General features: G+C 42.0%; 1 protein-coding gene across 1 annotated transcript; it reads right to left on the bottom strand.

Annotated features, from left to right (window-relative positions):
- Positions 1–6,865: 6,865 nt before the first annotated feature.
- tnnc1a (troponin C type 1a (slow)) lies at positions 6,866–11,598 on the bottom strand. The gene is made up of 6 exons (XM_020095985.2): positions 11,100–11,598; positions 9,471–9,501; positions 9,146–9,292; positions 8,339–8,453; positions 7,686–7,822; positions 6,866–7,529 (listed from the first exon to the last, which is right to left on the bottom strand). The coding sequence occupies exons 1-6, from the start codon at positions 11,121–11,123 to the stop codon at positions 7,498–7,500; spliced, it is 486 nt and encodes a 161-aa protein (XP_019951544.1). The 5' UTR covers positions 11,124–11,598; the 3' UTR covers positions 6,866–7,497.
- Between the last annotated feature and the right edge of the window lie 13,155 nt (positions 11,599–24,753).

Below are 24,753 nucleotides of genomic sequence, written 5' to 3'. Positions count from 1 at the left end.
GCTGAGTCTTCAAACGCTCATCTTCAGATGTATAACGTGGCTTCTCGTGTGTGGGAATCCCTCGCAGCTGTTCCTCAGTACTTTTTCCACGCCGGCTATCTCGCATGAGAGTTAAGCATAGCCCTTTTTGATTCTGTAATTATAAATCATGGTGGGTGCCGCTGCCAACTACAAAGACGAGGTGTGGGGCCTTGACAGCGGCTGTTTTCCAGCTTGTTACCAAGTTACTCAATAATCCTATTGTAGGAAACTCCTGCCTGTTAACGCCAAGCGAAATTACATAGTGACAGAAAGTAAAACCTTTGATGAAAAAGAAATATAGGTTGACTTCCTTATATAGAAACAGGATGTGTGCGTGCATGTGTGTGTGTGTGTGTGTCTGTGTGTGTGTGTGCTGCCACTGTTTAGTGTGACAGATAAGTGGAGTCTTTCTGTCCTGTTGTGATCACTCCTGAAGGGAAGCAGAGGCTAATACAGTGCTTACTCAGCAGTAGTTTCAGGGGAAGCAGATGTGCATTAGACTGACAGGATTTTAGCACGGGGGGTGGGGGGGGCATATGTCTGTTTGCAAACATGCTTGCATGTGTGCATGTGTGTGTGTGGGTCCATGTGTGTGTTGTAAAGACTGAGCCAGTCTGCTTCACACCTGCTGTGGTCATAAGAACACACTGAGGATACTGCCTGACTGAAGGCAATGTCCCAGCTGCTTCTGCTTCTCGTTTATTCAGCTCATCATTTTACTTTATCTTCACGGTATTAATGAACGTTTTCTGTTTTCTGATGTTTGTTAACGGGTCGCTGTTATCCCATGTTTGGCCCTGCTGCTTTTTTCTCTCGCTGTGTTCGTGCACAGCAGATGTTCGGGGCCGGGGACAGTAATCCTAATCTCAGTATTTGGTCGAATGCTGTCGCTGACATCATGTCACGGAGGAAGAGATGACATCATGGACGCTGTGTATGTGAGTGTGTGTGTGTGTGTGTCGCTTCCTTTCATATAATGTTTAGACAAGAGCTGTGTGATTGGATTAGATTCTATGCTTGTTACCAACAATGAAACGCTTTAAATTTGCCTATAAACCAGTATCAGAAACTGGTAACACTGAAACAGAAAGAAACCCCTTGGGCACGGTCTTATAAAGTAGCCTATGTATGGTCATGCTGGTGAGTTCATCTACTGTTGGGAATTTGCCATTTGATTCTCAGAACCTGTGAATCACATTGTAACCATTTGCAGCGCTTCCTACTTCCCAGTATTTGGAGTGAAATGAACTCAGATCCAAAGTTTGACCACCGCCCACACATGGACGCATTTAGCAGCTGAACGAGTTTGTCACCATTTTACATTCTCCTCATCATATGCTGCACTCGTCTTATTTGCTGTGTTAACGGCGAAGACTCAGATGTCTGTTGCTATGACATCAAGTCATGCTAGACTTTCCAGCCATCTAACAGGAAGTGTCTTATCTCTCCAGGAACTATTCATATGCAGTCTTTTTACAAGCAGCCCTCTCAACCCTCCCTGCTGGCACTTGTGAAACATAAATCTTTCTTGCGAGACGTGTGTGTTCTCCGAGGAGGAAGAAAAGTGCGAGTTTTGGCAAAAGAGAATTCTGGGTCATGTGTAAAGCAGAGCCACATGGAGGACTAGTGGCAGAGCGAGGCAGCCATCTGTTAACACCAGAGGTCTCTAGTTCCGTGGCCAATTTCGCCATCCGGTGATGTACAGTGCCCCGCGCTCACCAAACACAGGAACAAAGTGATGTCTGTTTGCAGTTTAATCTGTGGAAAAGTGATTGAGAGGGAACGTTCCTCGTGCCCTGATAGACCCAACACAAAGTAAAGGTCATCCGTCTGTCATGTGTTCATTGCTCAGGGAACTACAGGGGGGTCATGCTGGGAACTGCCTTGCTGTCTGGTATGCCATTCACACAAGGCCATATGCTGCAAACATTACAGAAGTGCTGAGTGAGCCAGAAGAGCACGTCTGAGGCCTGGGATGTGATTCTACACCATCAGAGACCGAAATAATGATGTCATAGCTCAGAGGACAGGGATCTCCATGTGTCTGAAGCTTAAAGAGCTTAATTTACACATTTACAAAAGTCCTCATCTTAAAATCTACATTTACATAATAACAAATAATCAAATAACAGCATAAAATGTGAACATTATCAATTCTATTGAGAACTGTGGCCAGACATGTCAGTATTGCTGGTTTAACTGCACTTTTGAGAAGGTTTTATCAAACCAAATATGTTTGACTAAACTATATAAATAGACATTGACAATAAGTGATAACAAGTCAAATTTAATGTTTCATTCAGCCAAGTCATTTCCATTCAAACAGTTAATCGCTAAATGGCTGATAAGCAAACTGTAAACATGAAAAGTAAATAACGAAGCTGAGAGGATGTTTCACAAGTCAACCTGCAAAACCCCATAATTACATTTTCTACTTATATATATAATTTGGTATATTTTGACAAAATTACATGTTTAACATGAAAATATTAGTTTAAATCTATAGACTGTAGTTGGATTTGTGTGCCAATGATTTAACCATAGACTGAAAACATTAGTTAGCCTCTCTGGTTTGTGTTCAGTGTGATGGAAGTACAGTTGTACAGATTTAGGCTTTAGGGTGTACAGATACAATAAATTGCATTGATGTAGTGGACCATTTTTATTTAATACTCTGATCAGTTTAGTTATAGATGCCCTAGTTTTGTTTTCAGCTACAAATACATTGTGAGGGAGAGATATTTCATGTAAAATGCATGTGTGTGAATATTTGTTTTTACACAGGACATGTTTTCATGAAAAGAATGACCAGTTTGGGTCATTTTATAAATACAGGCCTCGTTTGGCCCTGGAACTGATTATGATCTCGTTTTTTTTAAACACGGCCCTTTAGATGATTGAGTTTGATCTACAGCATATACTGTTTACTTGTTAATTTATATTTCACATATAATCTAATCTATAAATAGTTGCACTTGACAGTAGCACTTTTAATATCTTTTTTAAAATGTATTAATCTTTGAATGACTTTTTTTTAGATGGCGTAGTGGTAGCATGACCATAAATAGTAGTATTATACTTAAATAATCTTGAATAGCCAATTTATTCCTCCATTTTATGCACAAGCTTCCTTTTTGTAAGTGGTAAAAATACATTAACCCTGCATTGGTACATTAAAAACAAAACAATTGCTTTATTCATTTGAATCAATGAATAGTTATTGTGGAATTTGTGAGTTCTGTGTTTTGTCGTCTCGCTGTTCTATGGGCTATTATGGCCGAGCAGCGCAGGAACAGTACTTCAGTGTTCTCAGCACCAGAAGTGGGATGGAGCATCATGATACAATATTCTGTCTGTTCACATTTGATTTGCAGTCCTTCCACTCTCTTTGTCTAAGGCGTTCCACTTCCTCATTGTGTATTTATGGCAACAAAAACAACCTAGCAACCTCTCCAAAATCGTCTAAGTCAGAGTTTAATGAATTTATTCAGCATGTGATCATTCATAATGAATCCATGCTTTCCCTTGTGTTTCCTTTTAAAAAGATAGAAGCATAAAATCATCCTTTTATCCTGAAGAGGCAGACTATTAATAACACAGAACATCAACAATAAGAATTCATTATCACATGACCTAAAAACAGAATAAAGGCTGACGACAAATCTCGACATTTTGGGAGCATACGCTCATATATTTGCTTCCTCTGTGGATGTTGAATGAGAGGAGACTGGGCTATGATATTCGGCACTGGACGACTTCCAAGATCATGTGATGCAGAGAAACAAGAAAAACCGGAATCCTCTCAACCCAAAAGCCGGCTGCATGTGTGGGCGGCAGAGAGATGGTATGAGAAGTTAACGCCTTCCAAACTCCAGGCGGGGTCTTCCTCGCTCTGCCGGGGATTTTTATACCTGAACAAACCACACAGGTCAAGACATTATAACAAACGTCATACTATCGGCATAAAGTTTTAAACATTGTGGGTCATGACCTATCCAGCAGTGGACGTCCTGGTCAATGGAGGCCCAGTTGTATAGAGAAATTATGCTCACACACAAAATATACCTGTATATGCACACTTCTCCTCCATGTTGCATCATTAATTCTGTTATTATAACATCTTATCTAATCAAAGTTGGCCCCAACTTCACTTTTCAACGGCATCTAGAGGATAGAGAGTCAAACACTGTAGGAACATAAAAGTGAAACAGTCCATGTGTTATAGATTATTTCCCTTTTTCATCGTGTGCTCGGCCTCTTTCCACTTTCACTTGTTTCCTGTCTGTATAAGAGGTCAAGTTTTGAAGTCCAATAACAAAAGTAATAAATATTAAATAACTTCCAATAAATACTCAAGTCGATACCAATAAATATTACACAATTGTGTTTTAACAAATAGTTCAGGGTGTTAGAGAAGTACTTGTTTGTTTGTTTGACTCGCTGAACTTTGAAGTCCATAGCCCAAAGTCTGCTCAGACATAAACCTGACTAATGACTCAGAGTGCTTCAACATTGCACTGAAGTTTTTTAAGGTTGTGGGTTCAATCCGATGAGCGTATTACCTTTTTTCCTCCGATAGAGGTTGACACTCTAACCTTTTGGTGGCATGACGCTCGAGGAGGAACCAGACAGTTAAATCTTACACATTGTCACAGAAATGTTTTTTTTTTTTTTTTGTAAATAGCTAGAAATAAATAAAACACTTGGTTGTCATAGTGCGAACGTTCAGTGTTGGTAAGGTAGGAATGTATTGTGTGTGTCTGAGTCATATAATTGGAATAACCGGTTTTACCCAGCACACACACAAACACAAACACAAACACACACACTGGCAGAATAAAACTGAATGAACTCAGTTACATAACATAAACTGCTTACATGCAAAACCCCACTATCTCAGATAATGTGAAAGTTTAGTGTTACGGGGGCAAATGGGGGCAAAGCGGCTCTTCTGGTAGCTAATGTTGTCCCTGACGTCCACATTACCAAAGGTGGCTCATAACCGCAGTTTATGTTAATAACAGCAGGCATGAGTCATCAGGCCCTGTCTTACGTAACCGCATCACATCTCCACCCAACTCGCTGCTCGTATGCCACACCCCAGATTCATTCACACACTGCTCTGCTGCTGCCCGGCCTCCCATTGATGGCGGGGAGAGCACCACTCATCCTGCTCCACGCTGCAGATGGCAGATGGCTTTATAAATAACTCGGGAAGCAGAGCAGCCTAATCTGTGATTTAAAGAAATATTCTGACATGACATCTCCTCATATCATGTTATCACTGGGTCTTCATGCAGTATTTTTGGGGAGTGCAGCTGGACTGGAGATGGTGGCACAGCTGATGTAGTGTGTTATATTTGTGAGGCAGTTGTTGACAGAGCGGCTGTGCTTCGCTGCTGATTGGGGTTTAAAATCCCATAACTAACACAGACCGTGGAGACTGAATGGAGCTAACAGGACCCTCAGGGACATGGAGAGAGATAGAGGGAGGTGGGGGAGGCCTTTGGACATTGTCATCAGGCCACTGACGTCACCTGCACACAAAAAAATACACTTGATCTCATTTCCCACAACCAAACTGTGGGAAAGCTCAGCGTCAAGATTTCAAAAATGAATGGAACTCTTATATCATCAGATATTGTTAAACACTACAATAAACATATGTATTTGTGATCATTGTCAAAGTCTACTAACACCACTGGAGCCTAAACCTCCTGTAAATCATCAACCTCTTCTCATCCTGACTGGATTTATGTGTTTTATTGGAGCGGAAAGTTAAGCATGATCTGTGTTTTGAAAGAGTAGAGCTGTGCCATGGAATCTTATAATCTGATTCCTAAATGACCCCGACCAAGAGATAACACTGTGTTTTCCTACTGACATCAAGTGGCCACAGTGATAACTGCATAACTCCTCTTCCACTGAAAACCAGTAGGGGATCAGAAAATGACTGAAACTGCAGTTTCTTCACTCAGGAATTATATTTTACTCAACTTACATTTTAAAAAAAATATGTTTTTGTTTTGGTGCAGTTTTTTTTTAATGTGGGATTGTGTGTGGAAATGTGTTTATTCTTAAATTAAATTCATGCTGGTGAGAGATAAAGAATTCTCCTCTAATCATCCAAAGCTTTAATTGTGTGAACCCGTATGTCAAACTTAATTATAGAACTGATATCTCTTTGTAGTTGAACAGCATTCTTTAAATGGACAAAGGCATCTGATTGTCAACTGGTGTCGGTCAATCCAGATCCCCTAACATGGGCACTAACATGATTAGACATAAATAGCTCCTGTCCCAATAGACTGTGTAACTAGATACTTACACAGCGACCATGTGAATAGTTCACATGCCGCAGACAAGAGCCGCTATAGAAAACAAATTACACAGATAAATAAAAATTTAGGTTATCGACTGCTCAGATTCTCACAAAGGTATTTGGCTTTGATATGATGCCACTTGTATTTCAGGCCCTCTTAGTTTGTTTACTTGAGATTTAGATGAGAGACGACGTGTGATCGGCCTGTGAATGTTGACCAGCAGGACAAATGTGGACTGAGATGGCAAAATAAGTGTTTGACTTGACTGCTGACTTTATCTGAGAGCTTATAAAGCATAAAAACCTTCCAATAAACTGACCCAACTCCTGTTTTACACAGTTTCCACAATGATTAATACAAATAAAAAAACGGTAAAGCAACAGAAGCATTGAGCCAAGGACAGAACATGTCTGCAGGATTCATCAAGACAAACGCCCACGGAGAACCTCAGCTCTTATCCTGAAGCCGATGTGATAAAATTGAAACTACATTATTCAGACAAAATGAAAAATTTGACAAAATTGACTGTTTTGACAAATGCATCTTGTTTATTACACGAGCGCACATTCCAATGTCGTGTAGAAATATGCAAACGCTCTAGACGTCAGGGACAGGAGAGGGGAATAAAAAGTCCTGAGGGTGTCTTAAAAATTGTTGAGTTGTGTATGATGTGCTCATCATAACGTGCACAGTATACAGACCTTATTGAGTACACTGCTGGAAAAGGATTATTCTGTAAAGTGTGAAACAAAGCTGACTCGAAAATATGCTCTGCTTTGTGCCCTCGTTCATTTTCTGCACAGCTAAACCATATCAGCCTCTCATGAAGAAGATGTGTAAACTGGCTGATATAAGATTTAAAATATTTAAAACAGGTAAAACGGTGTGTCCTCTCTAGAAAACACAAGTAATTTGGATACATTTACACAAATTCAGTTTACATGGGAACCAAAAGTAGTTACAATCTGTATTTACAACAATGCAAGAGATGGTAGAAAAATACAGAAAACTTTCTGATGCAGTATTTGACTAAATCTTGCAAAGTCGTCCCCAAGGATCTCTCAGTGGCATCCAAAGGCAGGTTCCAGTTTTTCCCGCAGATGACCGTGAGAGAAATACAAAAATAACACTCTGGGTCGTCTCTTGTTCAGGATTACTCCACTCCCTTCATGAACTCCAAGAACTCTGTGGAATTAGGGAAGACACAGTTTCAGGGGATGAGTCCAAAACAAAAGTGGAAGGTCTCATTTTTTTGTGGAATGAATGAAAAAAAAGTGATTGTGAGGTCATTTGCGCCACGTAACCACATCACTGTGTCTGTTTTATCATTTGACCCCTCACCGTCATAGTCAATTTTGCCATCGTTGTTCTTGTCCCCGTCTTTCATCAGCTCCTCGATGTCGTCCTCAGTGATGGCCTCTCCTGTAGACTCCAGCATCATTTTCAGCTCGTCCAGGTCAATGTAACCATCTGCATTCCTGCACAATAAAACATGTAAAACATATATTATAAGTCCATAACACGTCTAAATTAGGTTTTTACAATGGCGGTGGAGGAGGTGGTGTCCCTGTGTGTGACAAGGGACTGATATTATCCTGAATTTAAACGTTTGGGAACCATCAGTGTAGGAAAAGGAAAAGAGTGTGGTGAGTTTGTTCTTTGATGCTCGGACGAGGTGACTGGCTTACATGGAGTGGGCGTTTGAAATACTCTGTGCTGTCAAGAGGGATTATGGAGCAAACTGCATGCAGCACTCTGCAGAGCTGCTTGGCATTTTGTCAGTACACATAATTACACATGGGGAACATACTTCGCTGGAAACGCAACATAAGAGCAGTTTGATTGTCTGTGGTGTCAGATAATAACATTCTAGGCATTTGTCATCTCTGTTATTACGTTTTTCTTTATGTTTTATAAGATTTTACCGGCCAAATGCACTTGTGAGCATTAATTCTTATAATTCAATGGGAAAAAACTTTAAACATGGATCTTACTTGTCAAACATGCGAAAAAGCTCGGCCAGTTCTTCCTCTGATTTCCCTTTGCTATCGTCCTTCATGCACCTCACCATCATGACCAGGAACTCGTCAAAATCCACCGTGCCGCTCCCTGCACACACACACACACACACACACACACACACACACACACACACACACACACACACACACACACACACACACACACACACACATCATGTCAATCCACAGTGGATAGAACTGATGGCCAACGTTCTCCTCAAAGGCCAAATCTATGAATATAATACATCATGTTTTAAATTCCATGTGCAGTGGTGTAGGCTGCAACCAATAATTATTTTTATGAAATATATTTAATACAAAAGCCACAGGACGGTATTTAAATCAATTCCAATCATTTATGACAACGTAATTTATATATAAGTCCAAAAATAGAGAGAGCCTGAGCCTTCAAATGTCTCTTTCTCTATAGTTGGATAGTTAAAAGAAAACTATTTTGTCATAAAAACATGACATACATACTGAAGCTTTATCAAACAAACCAAAGATGCTAATGCTTCACATTACATGACGAGAAATTCAACATGACTTGTGAATCGTCTGATATGCATTCCCCTTTAATCCAGCTTGACAAGTCTCGTTACGTCTAAGAACCTCGACTATCGTTTGACGTGAAGTTCAGAGGGTCTGAACCACACTTGTCTGCACAACATGATTCTGTGATGATGGACCTGCCAGCTGTCTGCAGGGATGAAGAGGTCAACAACAATCGGCAGCTCATTTTGTTCCTTGTGCCATGTAGCAGCGGCAGCTTTGATTTACCGTCTTCATCCACCTCATCAATCATCTCCTGCAGCTCCTCCGGTGTGGGGTTCTGGCCTAGCATCCTCATCACCTTCCCCAGCTCCTTGGTGCTGATGCAGCCGTCCTCCGCATCCTGTACGAAGATGTCAAAGGCGGCCTTGAACTCTGCAACACCACAGTAATACATGAAGGAAAAAACATCCCTGTGTTACACAACATAATATGGACCTGCACAGGATGAGCCTCATCTTTTCTTCACAACATCATGGTGCATGATGTGAAGTTAAAATATAATTCAGTGATGTTTGAACAAAGCATGAAGGCATCTCTTATTAATGCTCACCATTTTTCTGCTCATCTGTCAGCTGTTCGACCTGTGGGAGACAAAATGTCAAAAAATAAGTAACTGGGAAATATGCATTTTATCTACAATTTCACGTAAGAAATTAGTTCATGTCTTGCTGGTTTGTTTGTTTGTTTGTGAGCAAGTTTACATAAAGAAAGATGCAGCAACAATCAGTGAAGAATTTGGATTTAGATTTGGTGCAATTCTGGATAAGGTGGCAGATCCAGAACCCTAGCCCTTTCTTTTTTTTTTACTTCTTAACATTTTTTTATCATTTTCCTAGGGAATGATTCATGGATGGAAAATGAGGCACATTTAGAGAACTGACATCTATGAGTGCGTGAAATTTGGTGCAGATTTGATTGAATTTAAGGGGCCTGTTGGGCTTTGGCAGAGGAATTGTTCATTATGAATTTAATTACATTTACTTAAACAAAAAGTGAAGCTGCCAAACATTCAGTGAGTTATTTTGAAATTGAATGATGATATCTTGAATTATTAAGTGTGAAACCAGCATCTGCATCTCTTGGGTCAACAAAGGCCACATTGAGGCCCCACATACTGGGCCATCCCCGAGAAACCACAGGACCTATATATCATGTGTGAGAGCCAGTAAGAGGAGGAGTTAAAAATAAACAGACAGGAGGATCAGGAACCACAGATAAAGGACACAATACACTGTGTTTTAAATTAGCATAGCTGTGGATCTGGCCCCACAATGGAACAGTAATCCTGGAAAAGCTACCACGAATGAGAGAGGGAGACAGGTGCTTATGTAAGAGTTATTGCCTGTCATCCACCATAAATTAAACACACACACACACACACATGCAGACACACTCATAAACACATACTCCTGTGCTGATGATGTATGAAAGAATCTGAGCAAATACATGTAATGCACATTCCTGTGTGTTTTTACTGTCTCAGCTGCACGGCTCACTTAAGATGTTAGGCGACAGAGGAGCCAGCTGACCGAGCGGGCGGAGGTGGACAGACAGCCACACAGCTCCCCGGCTCATAGATAATGCTGGAATTCAGCCGCCGGGGGGGGTTTATCTAAACCTGAAGCCCGTCACTGGCACCACAGAACCACGGCCACAGAAGAGTCTCAGCAACTGGCCAAAATTAGTCATGTGAAGTGAGACCGTTCCATTTGAAGTCATGAGCGAAGCAGCGGAGTGCGGAGCGGGGACCTGTCCAGTCAGTGACCTCCTGAGTGGCTCCTATATCAGCTCTGATAGGGCTGAAGTAGGAGAACATCAAGAGACAAATATGGTGTCGAGGCTCTTTTGACATCAGCTGGTGATGGAGGTCAATGTGCTGTGCGAGTCGCATCAACAGGGATTTGTCAGTCACTCCAGTCATGTCAGATGTCACATGCACAAAGTAATGAGGAATTTGTGTACAATAAACACGTCAGTTCCAGGATATTACATATATAACACCCAATTTATGAGGACGGAATAAAGTACAGTCTTAGATTGAAGACCAATGATTATATATCTGTAGTAACAGATGTTAGAGCTTCTGGTTAATGATCCAAAACATCAGTTTCAGTTCACACACAGGTTTTGAGTGAGGAACTCCACACTTTCATCTTTATGAGTTGTTAGAGGAACCTACCGCTGCCTTGTAGATGTCGTTCATGTTGGAGGCTCGTCTGCTGCCTGTCCTGACGGCGTCCTGGCACAGAGGAAGGAGGTACTGTCCAGATCAGGGCAGGACACTGGCCTCATCCTGAGAGGGTTTTATAGCCAGAGCCTGGCAATGTCTGGCCCCTCCCAGGGGCAACCAGCTTCCCCTCTGTTTGTGCCTCAGCGTGCGTCCACGAATGTGTCTGTGTATGTGTGTCATTTGGCCAATCTGTCACAATCACCAGGCTCAGATAAAAAATGTGGCAGCTCTTAGGGGGGATACTTTGGAATGGAATGAAGTGAGGGGGGCATACGTGGTGAGGCCTAATCTCCAGGGAGAGGGCTATAGAGACACTCAACATTCCTCTAGACCTGGACCAGAGACACAGAGGGCTCTGGAGGTTGTGTGTATGTGTGTGTGTGTGTGTGCATGTGTGTGTAGGGGGTAGGGGGTGATGGAGGAGGTGAGGAGATGGAGGCCCGAGCCAGCAGACTATGAGCGGAGGGGAGAGGAGAGAGAAGGTGTGAGGGTTAGACCTGGTTATACAGACAGGTGTTTATGATACAAACATTTCAAGTCAGACATCGTAAATGATCATTGTATGAACGTATAAACAGAATCATAATGATGGCTCCGTTCCTTTTAAAGCATCTACCTTAGGGTTAGGGTTAGGAGGATAGGGTTGTGATTAAGGTTAGGGTTAGGGTTTGGGTAAGGGTAAGGGTAAGGGTTAGGGTTAGGGTTGGGGTTGGGGTTGGGGTTAGGGTTTGGGTAAGGGTTAGGGTTAGGGTTGGGGTTAGGGTTAGGGTTGGGGTTAGGGTTAGGGTTTGGGTAAGGGTTAGGGTTAGGGTTAGGGTTAGGGTCAGGGTTGGGGTTAGGGTTAGGGCTGGGGTTAGGGTTAGGGTTGGGGTTGTTTCTAGGGTTAGGGTTAGGGTTGTGATTAGGGTTAGTGTTAGGGTTATGGTTGGGGTTTTGATTAGGGTTAGGGCTGGGGTTAGGGTTAGGGTTAGGGTCATTTCCAGGGTTAGGGTTGTGATTAGGGTTAGGGTTTGGGTTAGGGTTGTTACTAGGGTTCGGGTTAGAGTTGGGGTTTTGATTAGGGTTAGGGTTAGGGTTGTGATCAGGGTTAGGGTTGTTACTAGGGTTAGTGTTAGGGTTGGGGTTAGGGTTTGGGTTGTGATTAGGGTTAGGGTTGTGATAAGGGTTAGGGTTAGGGTTTTGTTTAGGGTTAGGGTTGTGATTAGGGTTAGGGTTAGGGTTGGGGTTAGGGTTGTGATTAGGGTTAGGGTGAGGGTTAGGGTTAGGGTTTGGGTTACGGTTAGGGTTGTGATTAGGGTTGTTACTAGGGTTCGGGTTAGGGTTGGGGTTTGGGTTACGGTTAGGGTTGTGATTAGGGTTGGGATTAGGGTTAGGGTTAGGGTTGGGGTTAGGGTTTGGGTTACGGTTAGGGTTGGGGTTGGGGTTCAGGTTAGGGTTGGGGTTGGGGTTAGGGTTAGGATTAGGGTTGGGGTTAGCGTTAGGGTTGTGATTAGGGTTAGGGTTGGGGTTAGGGTTGTTTATAGGGTAAGGGTTGTGGTTAGGGTTTGAGTTAGGGCTGGGGTTGGGGTTAGGGTCAGGGTCGGGGTTGGGGTTGGGGTTAGGGTTAGGGTTGTTACTAGGGTTAGGGTTGGGGTTAGATTTTGAGCTTATTGCTGCAATCCTAGACGACAAAAAATGTCTGTCAAATTTTTAAATTACCTCCCAGGTAACGTTTCGGGCACCGGCCCCTCTTCTAAAGAAGTAGCCTCGGCTGCTGCGCGGACATTTCTGCTCTTGTGGTTTTGGTCACTTCTATCCAACTTTTCAAGTTTAGAGTTTTGCTTCTATCTCATCACAATTGGATTGTTTGGGATTTTCTTACTTCTAATACTCAAGATGACATAAATCACTGGAAACATCTCACATCCCACTGAATATTCACTATGAAGAGTTTCCTCTTAGTGGAGACAGTATGAGCAATGTGTACTGCCGACAGTGTTTCTGGGAAACCAAATTTGATTGAATCTAAATATTCATTCTGATTTAATCACTAGAAACAACAACATGGTATTGGTGTCAAGTGAAAATACTGATGAACAAAACATTTAAAGGGCGAACCCAAATGTGTTGAGATATCAAACCACAAACTTTTACCTACATGTAAAAAAAATCACATGCAAAGTGGTATTACACTGGTATTACATATTAGATTAAACAAATCTGAGTCAATCCCAATTCTGCATTGAGATTTAGATTATTTGCTCTCATGTGAGATAAATGTATAAACAGCAGAGGGTGCTGTTCACTATATATATCCACTAAATTAAATTGTTGCACAAGGCTGCCTCAGGATATCCAATTTATCAACAGTGGGGTAGGTGAGAAATCTGGGTCAAACAAAGCAAACACTTGCAGACACATTTAAATTGAATTGTACACAGCGCAAGACTTTGCAGCATTTTTTTTCCCTCTGTGTTCTTTGGAAACAAGGCCATCTCAATCACTTGACTGTGTGATTCACACACACGTTCACACACGTGCTCTCACAGAAACCTCACACAAACACAAACACACATGCACACACACTGTGGCAGGCATTCTAAGTGACGAGTGATCATGCTGGTTTATAATGGGATGCTAATGGGGACTGGCACAGCTTACAAGCATCTACAGCCACTCAGAGAGGGAGATAGAGGAAGCTCACACTCAACATCATACATGTCCTACTCTTACACACATAAATACACAGATCGGATAAAGACCTCACATCCGTGCACATCGGGCACACACACAAACTGAACCTCCTTGGAGACACACAGGTGACAACATGGGGAGGGGCAGGAGCTGGAGGTATAATGGTTTTGTGCCGGTTGTCCTTTTGTGGGTTTTCTCTGTCATTCGTCAAAATTTCATAATCAAAACACACGGCAGTGCACGCTGCTGCTGGAATTCAGAGCAGAAATGAATCGTCATCAGTGGCATTGATTCCATCAACTGAAAGCCAGAGCATACTGATGAGTCTACATGGTCAGGCACACACAGTGCAGCCTTGTGGGCGCCAACACTGATGATCAGCTCTGCAGGAGGTACCAGACTCTAATGTAAAGCTTTTTTGAGCATGCACACAGGTGCACACCCACACACACACATGCTTGAACCATAAGACTGGCACACACATCAAAGAAAGCATATGGAGTGCTGTTTCATTGGAGCCCTTCACCAATTTCCTCTTACAGGGGAAGGCTGACGAAAGAGCCAGCCATCTCCTCCACACAGCGCAATCAGACAGCGCATCTCAAATCCACAATTCACCGCACACCGCTTTTTGAGGGGTTGCCATAGAAACTCTGCCGGGTAGTAGCGGACAGAAAATGAGAGGAGATGAGCGGGGCTATTTCCCCCTCCACCTCTCTCTCTCTCTCTCTCTGCCTCTCTGCCACCACATTTTGTCCTCAGAGTGACTGTATTATTTTCTATTCTTTGCTTCCTATATACACACATGTGCACATCAAAATTGCACACACACATAGGTGGGGGTGGGGGGGTCACAGTTAGGGTTAACAATGGTTATTTGTGCCCCAGAGCTGTTCATGCAAATCAGCAAAACCCACAAGTCCAAACGATTACAATTTACACCCCAGGCTAAATATGGAAACATAACAATCAATTCTTTGCGCTTGCATCCGACCAGGTCGTGTCATGGAAGTGGCACAAGCTCTCGTTTTAGGGCTGACTTGCTCTTTACGGCTTCATATCCATCATCAATGGAAAATCTCTTCCTGCAGAAAAACATTTTTCATTCCAAGTGTGCAATATGTCAAAAAGCCTGAGGCGTAACATCTCATGCTGGCAGCCTGAATCAGCTGGACTACATTTGTGAAGATCTACTACCCAGCATACATTGTGTCAATTTAAATAGTGGTGTGATATAATGATTGGGTTGACGTGCAGCTGAGCTTGAAGCAGAGGTCCTCTGCTCTTTCCTCCTCCTCCCCTCTCTGTCCTCACCTCCTTGATTGCTGATGGGAGGAGGGGATCTGTCAGCCCCTTTCTTTCTCTCTCTCTATTCTTTCCCCCCGTCCTCTCTCTCTGTCCATTTCTCTCTCTCTGCCTCCTTTCATTGATGACCAACCTGTCAGCAGCTCCTGTTGTGAAAGCTCTGCATGGGACTGAGTGATACACACAGTGCTTTTTCCCCCCCACCATGAAAGCATCTCTGTCCAGTAAGTGCCTCAGAAACCCATTTTCTCATCATTGACAGTGTCTAACCCAAATTGAGGGATTTGTCTTTTGAGATGAGGGAGAGTCTTCACTTTGCTTCACTGCGCTCAGTGGTTCCTTTCTGAAACTCTTTGCGCCGAGGCACTCGCTGTTACACAGTGTTCCTTACATCAGAGCTCTAATGAACCAGTGGCCACATTAGCTCCGGAACCGATAAAGCCACGCACTAACTTTCTGCCAGGGGGCAGCATTTTCCACTCCACTGGACCACCAAGTTTCCTATCACCCTTTCTGCCCAAACCCTCCCCCCTTCCTGCAAACCTCTATAGTGGTGTGTGAGACACCCAGAAAAGATTTCCTCCTCAGATACATGGCAGATAAAGTTCCCTTCAAGTAAGAGGGAAAATGTGTTTCTCTTGTGTGGCAGTATAAGATTTATCATCAAGCTCTGCAGTGGCAATGCTGAAAAAATAAAAATAAATAAGACCAGAACAAACAAAGTAACAGAGAAAATTAAATAAATTAATATTTGTACATGCATCGTCCACGTAACGTATAAAACATGAGGTATTGTCTGATTTGGTGCAATAATAAAAAAGAATAATCTAAAGAGAAGAGATACCAATTCAGTACAACTCTTTCACATACTGAATTTTAATAATGTCAGAAGAAATGTTTTTTAAAGATTATTATTTTTATATATACAGGTCTGTGGAACAAAACCACAAAACACTAACACGATTGGTGCAAGTAAATTAAAACTTGTGGATAAATGTAGCCTATTTTTTATGTCATGGAAAAAAAGCAGAAACACAAATCCCTGCGTGCACACACACACACACACACATTTTAGATTTGTCAGTGTCTCTGCCTTCTCCTCTTCCCCTCAAATAGCTGCTCTCTGAAATGGAATCCAAGGGCCCTCAGGGTTTGTGACAATGGTTCAAACATTCCTAAGGAAAATGAACAGTGGTGTAACTTCAGCTTTATTAAAGTTAAAAGTTAGCGAGTGTATTCGGAGAGAAAGCAGGTCACAGTTTTCCCTCTTCCAGCCCTCTTTTTTGTACCACCAGTCGCCTTTCTGTGCTCCACATTTCTGAAGTACAGCAGTAATAAATGATAGTACATCAAGTAGGAACATTCATATAGTGAGCATCCTTATTAAAATGTAAAAATATTCATTGAAATGCATGAAAGTCAGCATTGAATGGTACATCCACAGCTGTGGGAGAAGGTATGACTGTAAGTGGTTCTCACCTCCACCAGTAGGTTGTGTTGGCGTCTGCATTTGTTTCCATTAGTTAGCAGCATCACACAAAAACTACTGAACCAGAAATCATAAACTTTGGAAATCCCAAAAAATGAACTGATGATTCAATCAATAAAAAATCAGGTAACCTCAAAAATGTTAAGGTTACTTTAGTAAAATGTTTTAACGATCACTGGAACGATATTACAGCACAGTTCATGTTTTCCAGAGGATGAATCATAATGACTGTGGAGACTGCCTGACCCCTCCAGTCGCACCTCCAGCTACAGTGTAATGCTGTAGTTGTGTCTCAATTCAGGGGCTACATCCTTCAGAGGACGCAGTCTTCATGGGTCGCAAAAGCCGAATCGAAATGAAACTGTCTGGAGAGGAATTCCAAGATTGGTGTCAGCAGCTTGTCATTTCTGTTGCTTGGCAACACAGCCACAATTTAACACAATGAAAAAGTTTGAATGCCCCTTCATTTCTTCACTTGTTTCAACGTCATTACCTCTTTGAAAACATGGTGCGTCATCGAAGCACAATCAATCCAGGGAGAGATCCCTCCGTTGGGAGTCTTCATTTCTCAGGGGACGAAAGGACGTATTTATGGGCGGCATTTGAAGAAGCCCCCCTGTGATGCAACCAGTCTTCAAATGCAGCCTCTGAAGGATACAGCCTCTGAATTGAGAAACAGCTTGTATCTCCACATCCTCTTGCTGGATTCACACTTATTTCAGCATCTTTCACGATGCCCAGACTGTTTCCCAATGAGTTTGGTGAACCTGCACTTTTCCTCTTGCACCAGCAGTAAATTCTGCTACAGATGCTTGTGTGATTAACAGAAACCTCCCCACCCTTAACCTTTTATCGAGCATCACCATCAACTCTGCTAATGACATCTAAACGAATGACATTCCCATCAGCCTCAGCTGTGCTTTATGTTTGTGCTGATTAACTACTGACAGCATGCTAACATGCAAAAGTAATATGATGGATATACATGTTATGGTAAACATAATACCAGCATATTAACAGTATCACTGTGAGCATGTGAGAATGCTGACATTAGCGTTTATCCCAAAGCATTGCCGTGCCTAAGTATAGCATCGCAGAGCAGCTAACGTGCAGCCTCCTGTTCTCATGAGCGAGGTGTAAGGCCCCGCTGCTGTATTTCTGTCCTGGTATTTGCTATTGGCCAGCACTGATCTGTATTCTGTGTGCTGCGTCCAAGAGAAAATGTTTTGAAATGGCTCTGTAACTGGGATGCTGCTGGAGCCTCAAACAGACTGTGAGCACGAAAGCTGCAGAAGGTGAGATTCTGTGTCGTATACCGCAACAATGTAATCGGCCTGAAATTGAGAATGTGATGCATTCAACCACAAATGATCAGTTTTATTGTGATTGCCTTTACTAGAAAAGGGAATGAAAACCATGGTACCCTATTGGTTTTACAATCCTTATGCAATAATGACTGACACATACATGACTATAGTTCAGTCCTGGTAGCAACCTGCAGCGAAAGAGATGCACATGTCTGTCTTCCACGAGAATATCTGGCTTGAGTCAAGGTTGAAGGAAAATAAAAGAGAGTAATAGAATCTGGCAGAACCCTGATGCATGCCTAATTTTGTCATACTGTTCATTTCGATTTGAATCAAACAACTGCAGAAAAAAAAGAGACCTTCTGATCGCAACTTTTGAAGAGCGTACTTTGCCCTCTGTGCAGTGTGGGTGCAGATGTACAGTTTTATTTGTTATACAATTCATGGAGCAGTCTGGGGATGAATGCCCACCAGAGGCTCATTCATAAGATAAATTGGCCTGAAATGCATTGGTCCTGCAGACAGTCTGTGTCTCCCTTTGTACGTCTTTCTCTCTCGCTCCTGCTTTTATGTGCGAATACACTCACACAAACTGTCACAAGCACACGCCCGACGCCTAATGCCCTCGTGCTCTGCTGTGTTATTTAGGGTTGCAGTACATTCGGGCTGAAAGAGGGAGGAAAAAAAACAAAACACCTTTGCATCTGTCTGCGTAGCTGAGGTCCAGCCTAGGGCCTGTGAGGCTTCAGTGAAGTGTGCTGTGATTTGACAAGGCCAGTGACGAGAGGCACTGTAAATATCCGGCTGTCATGTGAGTCACTTCATGGCCTCAAGGAAACAATGAAAGGTCAATGTTTCCTGATGCCATTGCCAACAACGAAATTAAATGACTGCATCTCTTGCTCATGCATCTGCTCCATTTTAGGAGACGGATACGTTGGAGGTGTTGCATCACTCCGCTCACACGCTACAATGATTGTTTGCGTTTCAATCAGAACACGCAACAAGTATCCATGCACATGCACTTACACACAAATGGGTTTGTTGCACAAGCTCATGAGTGATCACTAGACGTATATACACTGTACGTTCACACACACACACACACACCGTCAGGCATGTGGCACTCGCTCTCGACCCCTGGGTTTGTCTTCATACATGTCATGTCTGACAGTGACAGCCGTGCATTAACACGTCTCCACAGCTTCGCTCATAAAGGAAATTGTGATCCACGTTCTTTATCCCAACGAAGAGCACGAGGTTAAATCGCATCATTTACCGCAGTCACTAGTTACATAAAAGAAAGGAAATCTACTTGAATTTAAAAGGGCAGCGTTTGATGCCACCGCAGCTCTACTCTGAATGTGTCTCTGTCCTATAATGGCTCTGGGGAACTTGCATTTATCCTGCATACTTAAATTGTTCCACCTCTTAATGCTAATGCGTCCATACTTACGTGCAAAGGTGTTACAACGTTTCAGCTCTAATGGAAACCCCCCTTAAAATTTTATGCAAACGGAGACAATATATAACCAGAAGTCTCTGCCATGCCCCAGTGGAAAAGTCCCTCACAAAAAAATATCTGCCCATGTGCTAAAACACTCATCACACAGATTAATTGGACGACTTTAAATCCATTTTCCAGTCCACCCCTGGTCTGTGCCCGTGGAAAATCCACAGCCCTGCATATAAAATGTGGTTTACTCTGCGCAGTTAACTATGCCGTTGGGAGACACGGGAAACCATGGAGGAAACACGTCAGATAGGACTATAGCAGCCAAAGTGCACTCTGTGGAAGCGGAGGGGTGATAAATCTAACAGGTTTGGGATTTGCGTTCTCCGGCTTAAAGCACTATTATGTCAAACTGACAAATTAAGAGCAGCCTGCCTCTCTGGTGAGAACTGCCGGTGTGTGGGCCAGAGGTACGATAATGCAACTTATCACGAAATGAATGCACAAACAGTGGGTTTGCATTTTCCTTCAAATCCGCTCATTCCCTGCACAATATCATCCTATGTTCTAAAATAAAAAGTATTTTGTTTGATAGAATTATTCCACTGTGGATCTGCTGTGACAGGAAGCTTTGGAAATCTTTTGTCAGCCTCTCATGGTTGCTGCACAATTTTTTGCCAGGTAGACATTCATGATCCTCAATCCCTTATGACTTTATTGATTTCCTGACATTTTGACATGTCACAGTTGTAAATAGTAAAATAAAAACAAGTTAAAGTCCAAATTCCGTTTAAATCCTTCAGTTCAGGTCCTGATAGAGTTGCTGACTCACTTTCCCACTGGGACACTTGAACTGAACAGAGCCATATCGTCCATGTTACCAGAGACCCCTGGTGGCAGGTTGCAGTGCAGGTCATAAAGTCCGCCCGCTCCATGTTAGTGGATGGAATACAGACCAAACTAAAAAGAAAAAAAATTATTTTCCTTTATCACATTGCTGTGTGTTCAAGTGTTTCTGAAGTTTGGTTTGAATTAGTGGTTTGATGAAATGAACACCGGCTGTATAAACATGGTGAACGAGTGGGTGCATCAACAGCACCTTGATACCATGGGTCCATTTCAAGATCACTACTCAGACTTCAAATAATGTCACCAGCACGAGATGGCAGCACCGATATCAGGGATATTTAGGCTTCATTTTTCTACAGTGGGCGGAAGCGGAGACGTGTCTTCCATCTTTGTGTCAAGTCACCAGTAAAACCTGTGCTTTTCCTACTATGAGACATTTAAACATCCGGCTAGAATTTAAGAATTCGCCATACTTATAGAGATAGTTCACCCAAAAATGAATATTCACTCATTATCTACTCACCACTGTGCTGATGGGGGGGTGGGTGAAGTGTTTGAGTCCACAAAACACATTTGGAGTTTCAGGGGTAAACAGCGTTGCAGTCAAATCCAAAACAATTAAAGTAAATGGTGACTGATTCTTCAAAAGTAAAAAAACATAAAATGCCTCCATACTCCTCCAGTGGTGTGAATTTGAATGTCTGGATGATGGCACAATTAATTTTTTCATAATTCACTATTTGCTGATGTGTTATACAAAGTAAAAATTACTTTCAGGTTGGTGATAAATAAACAAATATTTATGCTGTTTTCTTACATATGGGTTTATACTGACATATGGTGAAAGACCTTGTCAGCACTGGTCATTAGTGCTGTATACTATAAATACAACTGTGATTGACTGTAATAACTTATTTTTGGTTTATTTGCTATTAAAGATTTGGTAAATAATTTTTGGGATAAATAAATAAATGAGATAAACAATTCTGCAGGCCTAAGTAGGTCTGCCTGGAATACTGCAGAGGAGCATCTAATTAAGTACCGCATGCGATGTTGAGCAGCAATCAGGGTCAGCTTTGGGACAAAAACTCACCCAGGCAGGTAATTCATGTCCTGGCCATGCTTTTGGCATTTTAATGAAAAGATGAAAGATGACAGCAACAAGACAAAAAGAAATAACGACAGACGAACGTGTATGACAGGGCTGGTTTCCTGGTTTATATCAGAAGACTTCAGCTGGAACTATCTCAAGATGCATGTAGCCCAGTTGTCTCTTTCACCTCCTCATGTTTAGGTCGTGTTAAATGTTGATTTCTGCTCATTTCAGCCCATCGATGTTTACACTGACCAGAGTGAAGGTGGCGGTGATTATAACCTTCGTTTTCTAGCAATTAACAATTACTAGAGCTCTTCTTCGAGATGTTGAGGGGGTCGAAGAAGTGGTTTGGGATGGCTTAGAGCTGACGTCAGTGGCAAATGCAAATGTGCTTCTCCGAGATTTATGTAAAAGCTCTGAATTGGGAGCTTAGTTGGGGAATTTGGTCCACACGCTCCAACCCATTCTTGTCAGTGCTGGAAGGATTGCGTGGTCTCACTGATGGGTTGGACGACCAGCTCCCTCAGCTTTGAAGCTGATAAACCTTTTAAAACCATGACAAATATTCTCCTGCAATTTTGCCCGAGGAAAGGCAAAGAAATGAAATAGGTAGCAGGAGCAGGGATGAGAAAATTTGCTCCAACTCCATCATCACGCAGACAAGTTTTCCCTCCAGTGTTTACTCTTGCTTATACATACGAGCTAATACAACAGTGATTGTCTGTTCCAGAGCCAGATTCCAGATTTCAAAACACATCAACCTGATGGTTCTGCATCAATGTGGCAGGTAATGCTAACCAATAATGTCACAGCAAGAGACATGGCGTGCAGCGGAACATTAATCAGCCAGCATTTTATTGCACAACCTCCATGTCGGTGGCGGACGTGGCTGCGTGGCACAGGTTAGGCCGCGAGGGCGAGACATCCAGTCAGTTTCCATAGTGATGTGGTTGAATAAAGGGGATTAACAGGGGCAGTGTGGTGAGAAAGGTTTCTGTCAGAGCTTGCAGTTGAAGAGCCCTGTGTCCTCGCTCCATCCCATTTGGTGAAGCTGATGACGGACCCTTCGTCTGCCTTCACTCCCTGACACAGATATGTTCTTTTTGAGAAGGTCTCCTTTTGTGCAGCGGTTTCTTTCTCAAATAAACATTTTTGGCGAGCCTGTAACATACAACCTGAGCCTCATACAAAAAACGTTTTGGTGTTTCACCACCACATGAGGACTGATTTCTCAGTGCAGTTATAAAAACTGTTCGTAGAAGAATATTTTAAGCTTGTTGTTAAAGGTACAGTGTGTAGAATTTAGTGATATCTAGTGTTTGAATTGCATGTTGCAGCTGAACACCCCACACCTCACCCTCTCCTTCCAAACATGAAAAAGAACCTGTGGTAGCCTTTAATTGTCATTAAACTCAAAAGGTGTTTAGTTTGTCCAGTCTGGACTAATGTAAAAAAACATGGCGGCCTCCGTAGAGAGGGTCCCCTTGGTGTAAATATAAAGTATTTAAATATAAAGGGCCTTTTCTGGGGTAAAGAAAACTACAATTCATACAATTTAGATGAAACAAACTAGTGAAACCATCATGAGAATTATTCTACATTAAATTTCTACCAATAGATCCCTTTCACCTAAATCTCACTGAACCTTCAACTCAGCGTAAATCCTTCCTCTTTAATTAAATAATCAACTTTTCCAACAAAATGATCACAAATCTGATTACTGTGGATTTCCATGGATTCCATCTATTAGTGTGCAGCCCTGGTTGTAATTAGGACATGGCGACATTACAAAGGAAGAAATCACTGGAGCTGAAATGAGCACGATAACAGTGAATTCAGTTTATTCGAAAAATAAGTCTGTTTATCATGTGAGAATGAACCTTTGATGCCGAGAGCTTTCCTTCATTACTTCACTGAAGCAATTAATTAACATACTGTGCATTGAGTTGCAATTAAATTTACATCAGGTACATGTGCAAGTAGGAAATGGCTTTTAATACTTACTGATATTTGTACTTATTTGTGAGAAGCTAATAATATTTGTCTTGATATGATGTGATGTGACATGATGTTTTTATCCTAGATAAGAATATATGAAAAGAAATAAGCATCGGACACGAAGGGATTTGAAGGGCTCTTGTTTGTTTAACTCATGTTTTTTTACTTCTTAGGAGACACAACTGAACGTTTCATACATTTCAAAACCCAAATATGTATTTTTATTATGCTACCCGTGTGACACTGCATTTTCAGGTTACATGTGGATACTGAATACAAAAAAATTACATGAGAAACTAGTAATTCTATGCACTTGTTATATGAAAGAGTGTAGTAAAAGGTCCAATCACCGAGTTATTTGATATCTGCACTATAATAATTCATAGAAATTAAGATAATTATAAATAATCTCTTAGACGTGTGTTTTGTTTCGTGAGATGAACAAATAAACATTTGACCTGAACTCCTGCTCTTTAGGTTTAGACTCTCCTCTTTTTTCCAATTTACCTTTAGACAGCTAATGCTATTATTTCATGAGGCATCTTCTGCAGTGTCCAGATTACATATAAAATATCCCATGTACATATAGCCCGATGCATTCCTACTTTTTCAATGTAAATATCATTCATTTTTACATTGTTGTGTTCAGCCCAGCTTTCAACTTTATATTTATATTGAGTGTAAGAACATGTTTATGCAACATAAGTGTGTATTGTGTTAAACGTGTGACAGTGCAGTTTTAACACACGTCTGTGGTATTTATTAGAGCTGCCCTTGTAATTGCATTAAATAGTTTGTTCATTCAGAGAATCAATCATAACAGGTTATCTCTGTGAATTAGTTTGTCAGCAGCTGAACCAATGTGTCCAATTTGCCACGCAGCCATTTTTAAATTGTTTATATCAGCCATTTACGCTTTTATTGCTTGAAGTCAAGCCGATGCAGGGTCCTAAGATAATTCATTTCAAAGGGTCCTTTAGTCTCTGACATGCATTTGTATGCTGGTGTATATTTCTGCATGGCTGAGATGTGCTTTTTTGACCCTCACGAGCCTAATCTGCACCATTAATGGACTTTTTGTAGAAGTTAATTAACCATTTTCAGTGATAGCAGCTCAGCAATCCCAGTAGAGAGCCATATAAGGAGGGAGAGACGGAGACGATTATGCTGTTGCCTAGCAACACATGTACAAAATTTGAAGCGATTTAGTGCCCCCATACTGGTTATCACGGAGGTCATATGTTTACTAAATCCACACCATGTGCTGGCAGTCACACGGGGGCTGTCAACAGATCAGCACGAGTACCTGTCCCCGTCCTGCTCGGTGCACGTCGACATGTTGATGCCAAACACGTTAAATCTGCAACTCGGCTGAATGTCTCCTAAATCACAGCTGTCTGATTCCATGGAATTGTGGAGACGGCGTTTCTTTA

Source organism: Paralichthys olivaceus, chromosome 6 (assembly GCF_024713975.1).
Source record: "Paralichthys olivaceus isolate ysfri-2021 chromosome 6, ASM2471397v2, whole genome shotgun sequence".
Taxonomy (NCBI): Eukaryota; Metazoa; Chordata; class Actinopteri; order Pleuronectiformes; family Paralichthyidae; genus Paralichthys; species Paralichthys olivaceus.
The sequence above is the reverse complement of the archived record's forward strand: the minus strand, read 5'-3'. Positions and strand labels throughout refer to the sequence as shown.

What these genes read in the sequence shown, in the direction of transcription:
- tnnc1a (XM_020095985.2), bottom strand. Translation starts at nt 11,123, where the DNA reads ATGAACGACATCTACAAGGCAGCG. An exon ending in ACGACATCTACAAGGCAGCG is followed by an intron (nt 9,502 to 11,099) that starts GTAGGTTCCTCT and finishes TGTCTCCCACAG; the next exon opens with GTCGAACAGCTGACAGATGA. An exon ending in TGGCAAAATTGACTATGACG is followed by an intron (nt 7,530 to 7,685) that starts GTGAGGGGTCAA and finishes CTAATTCCACAG; the next exon opens with AGTTCTTGGAGTTCATGAAG.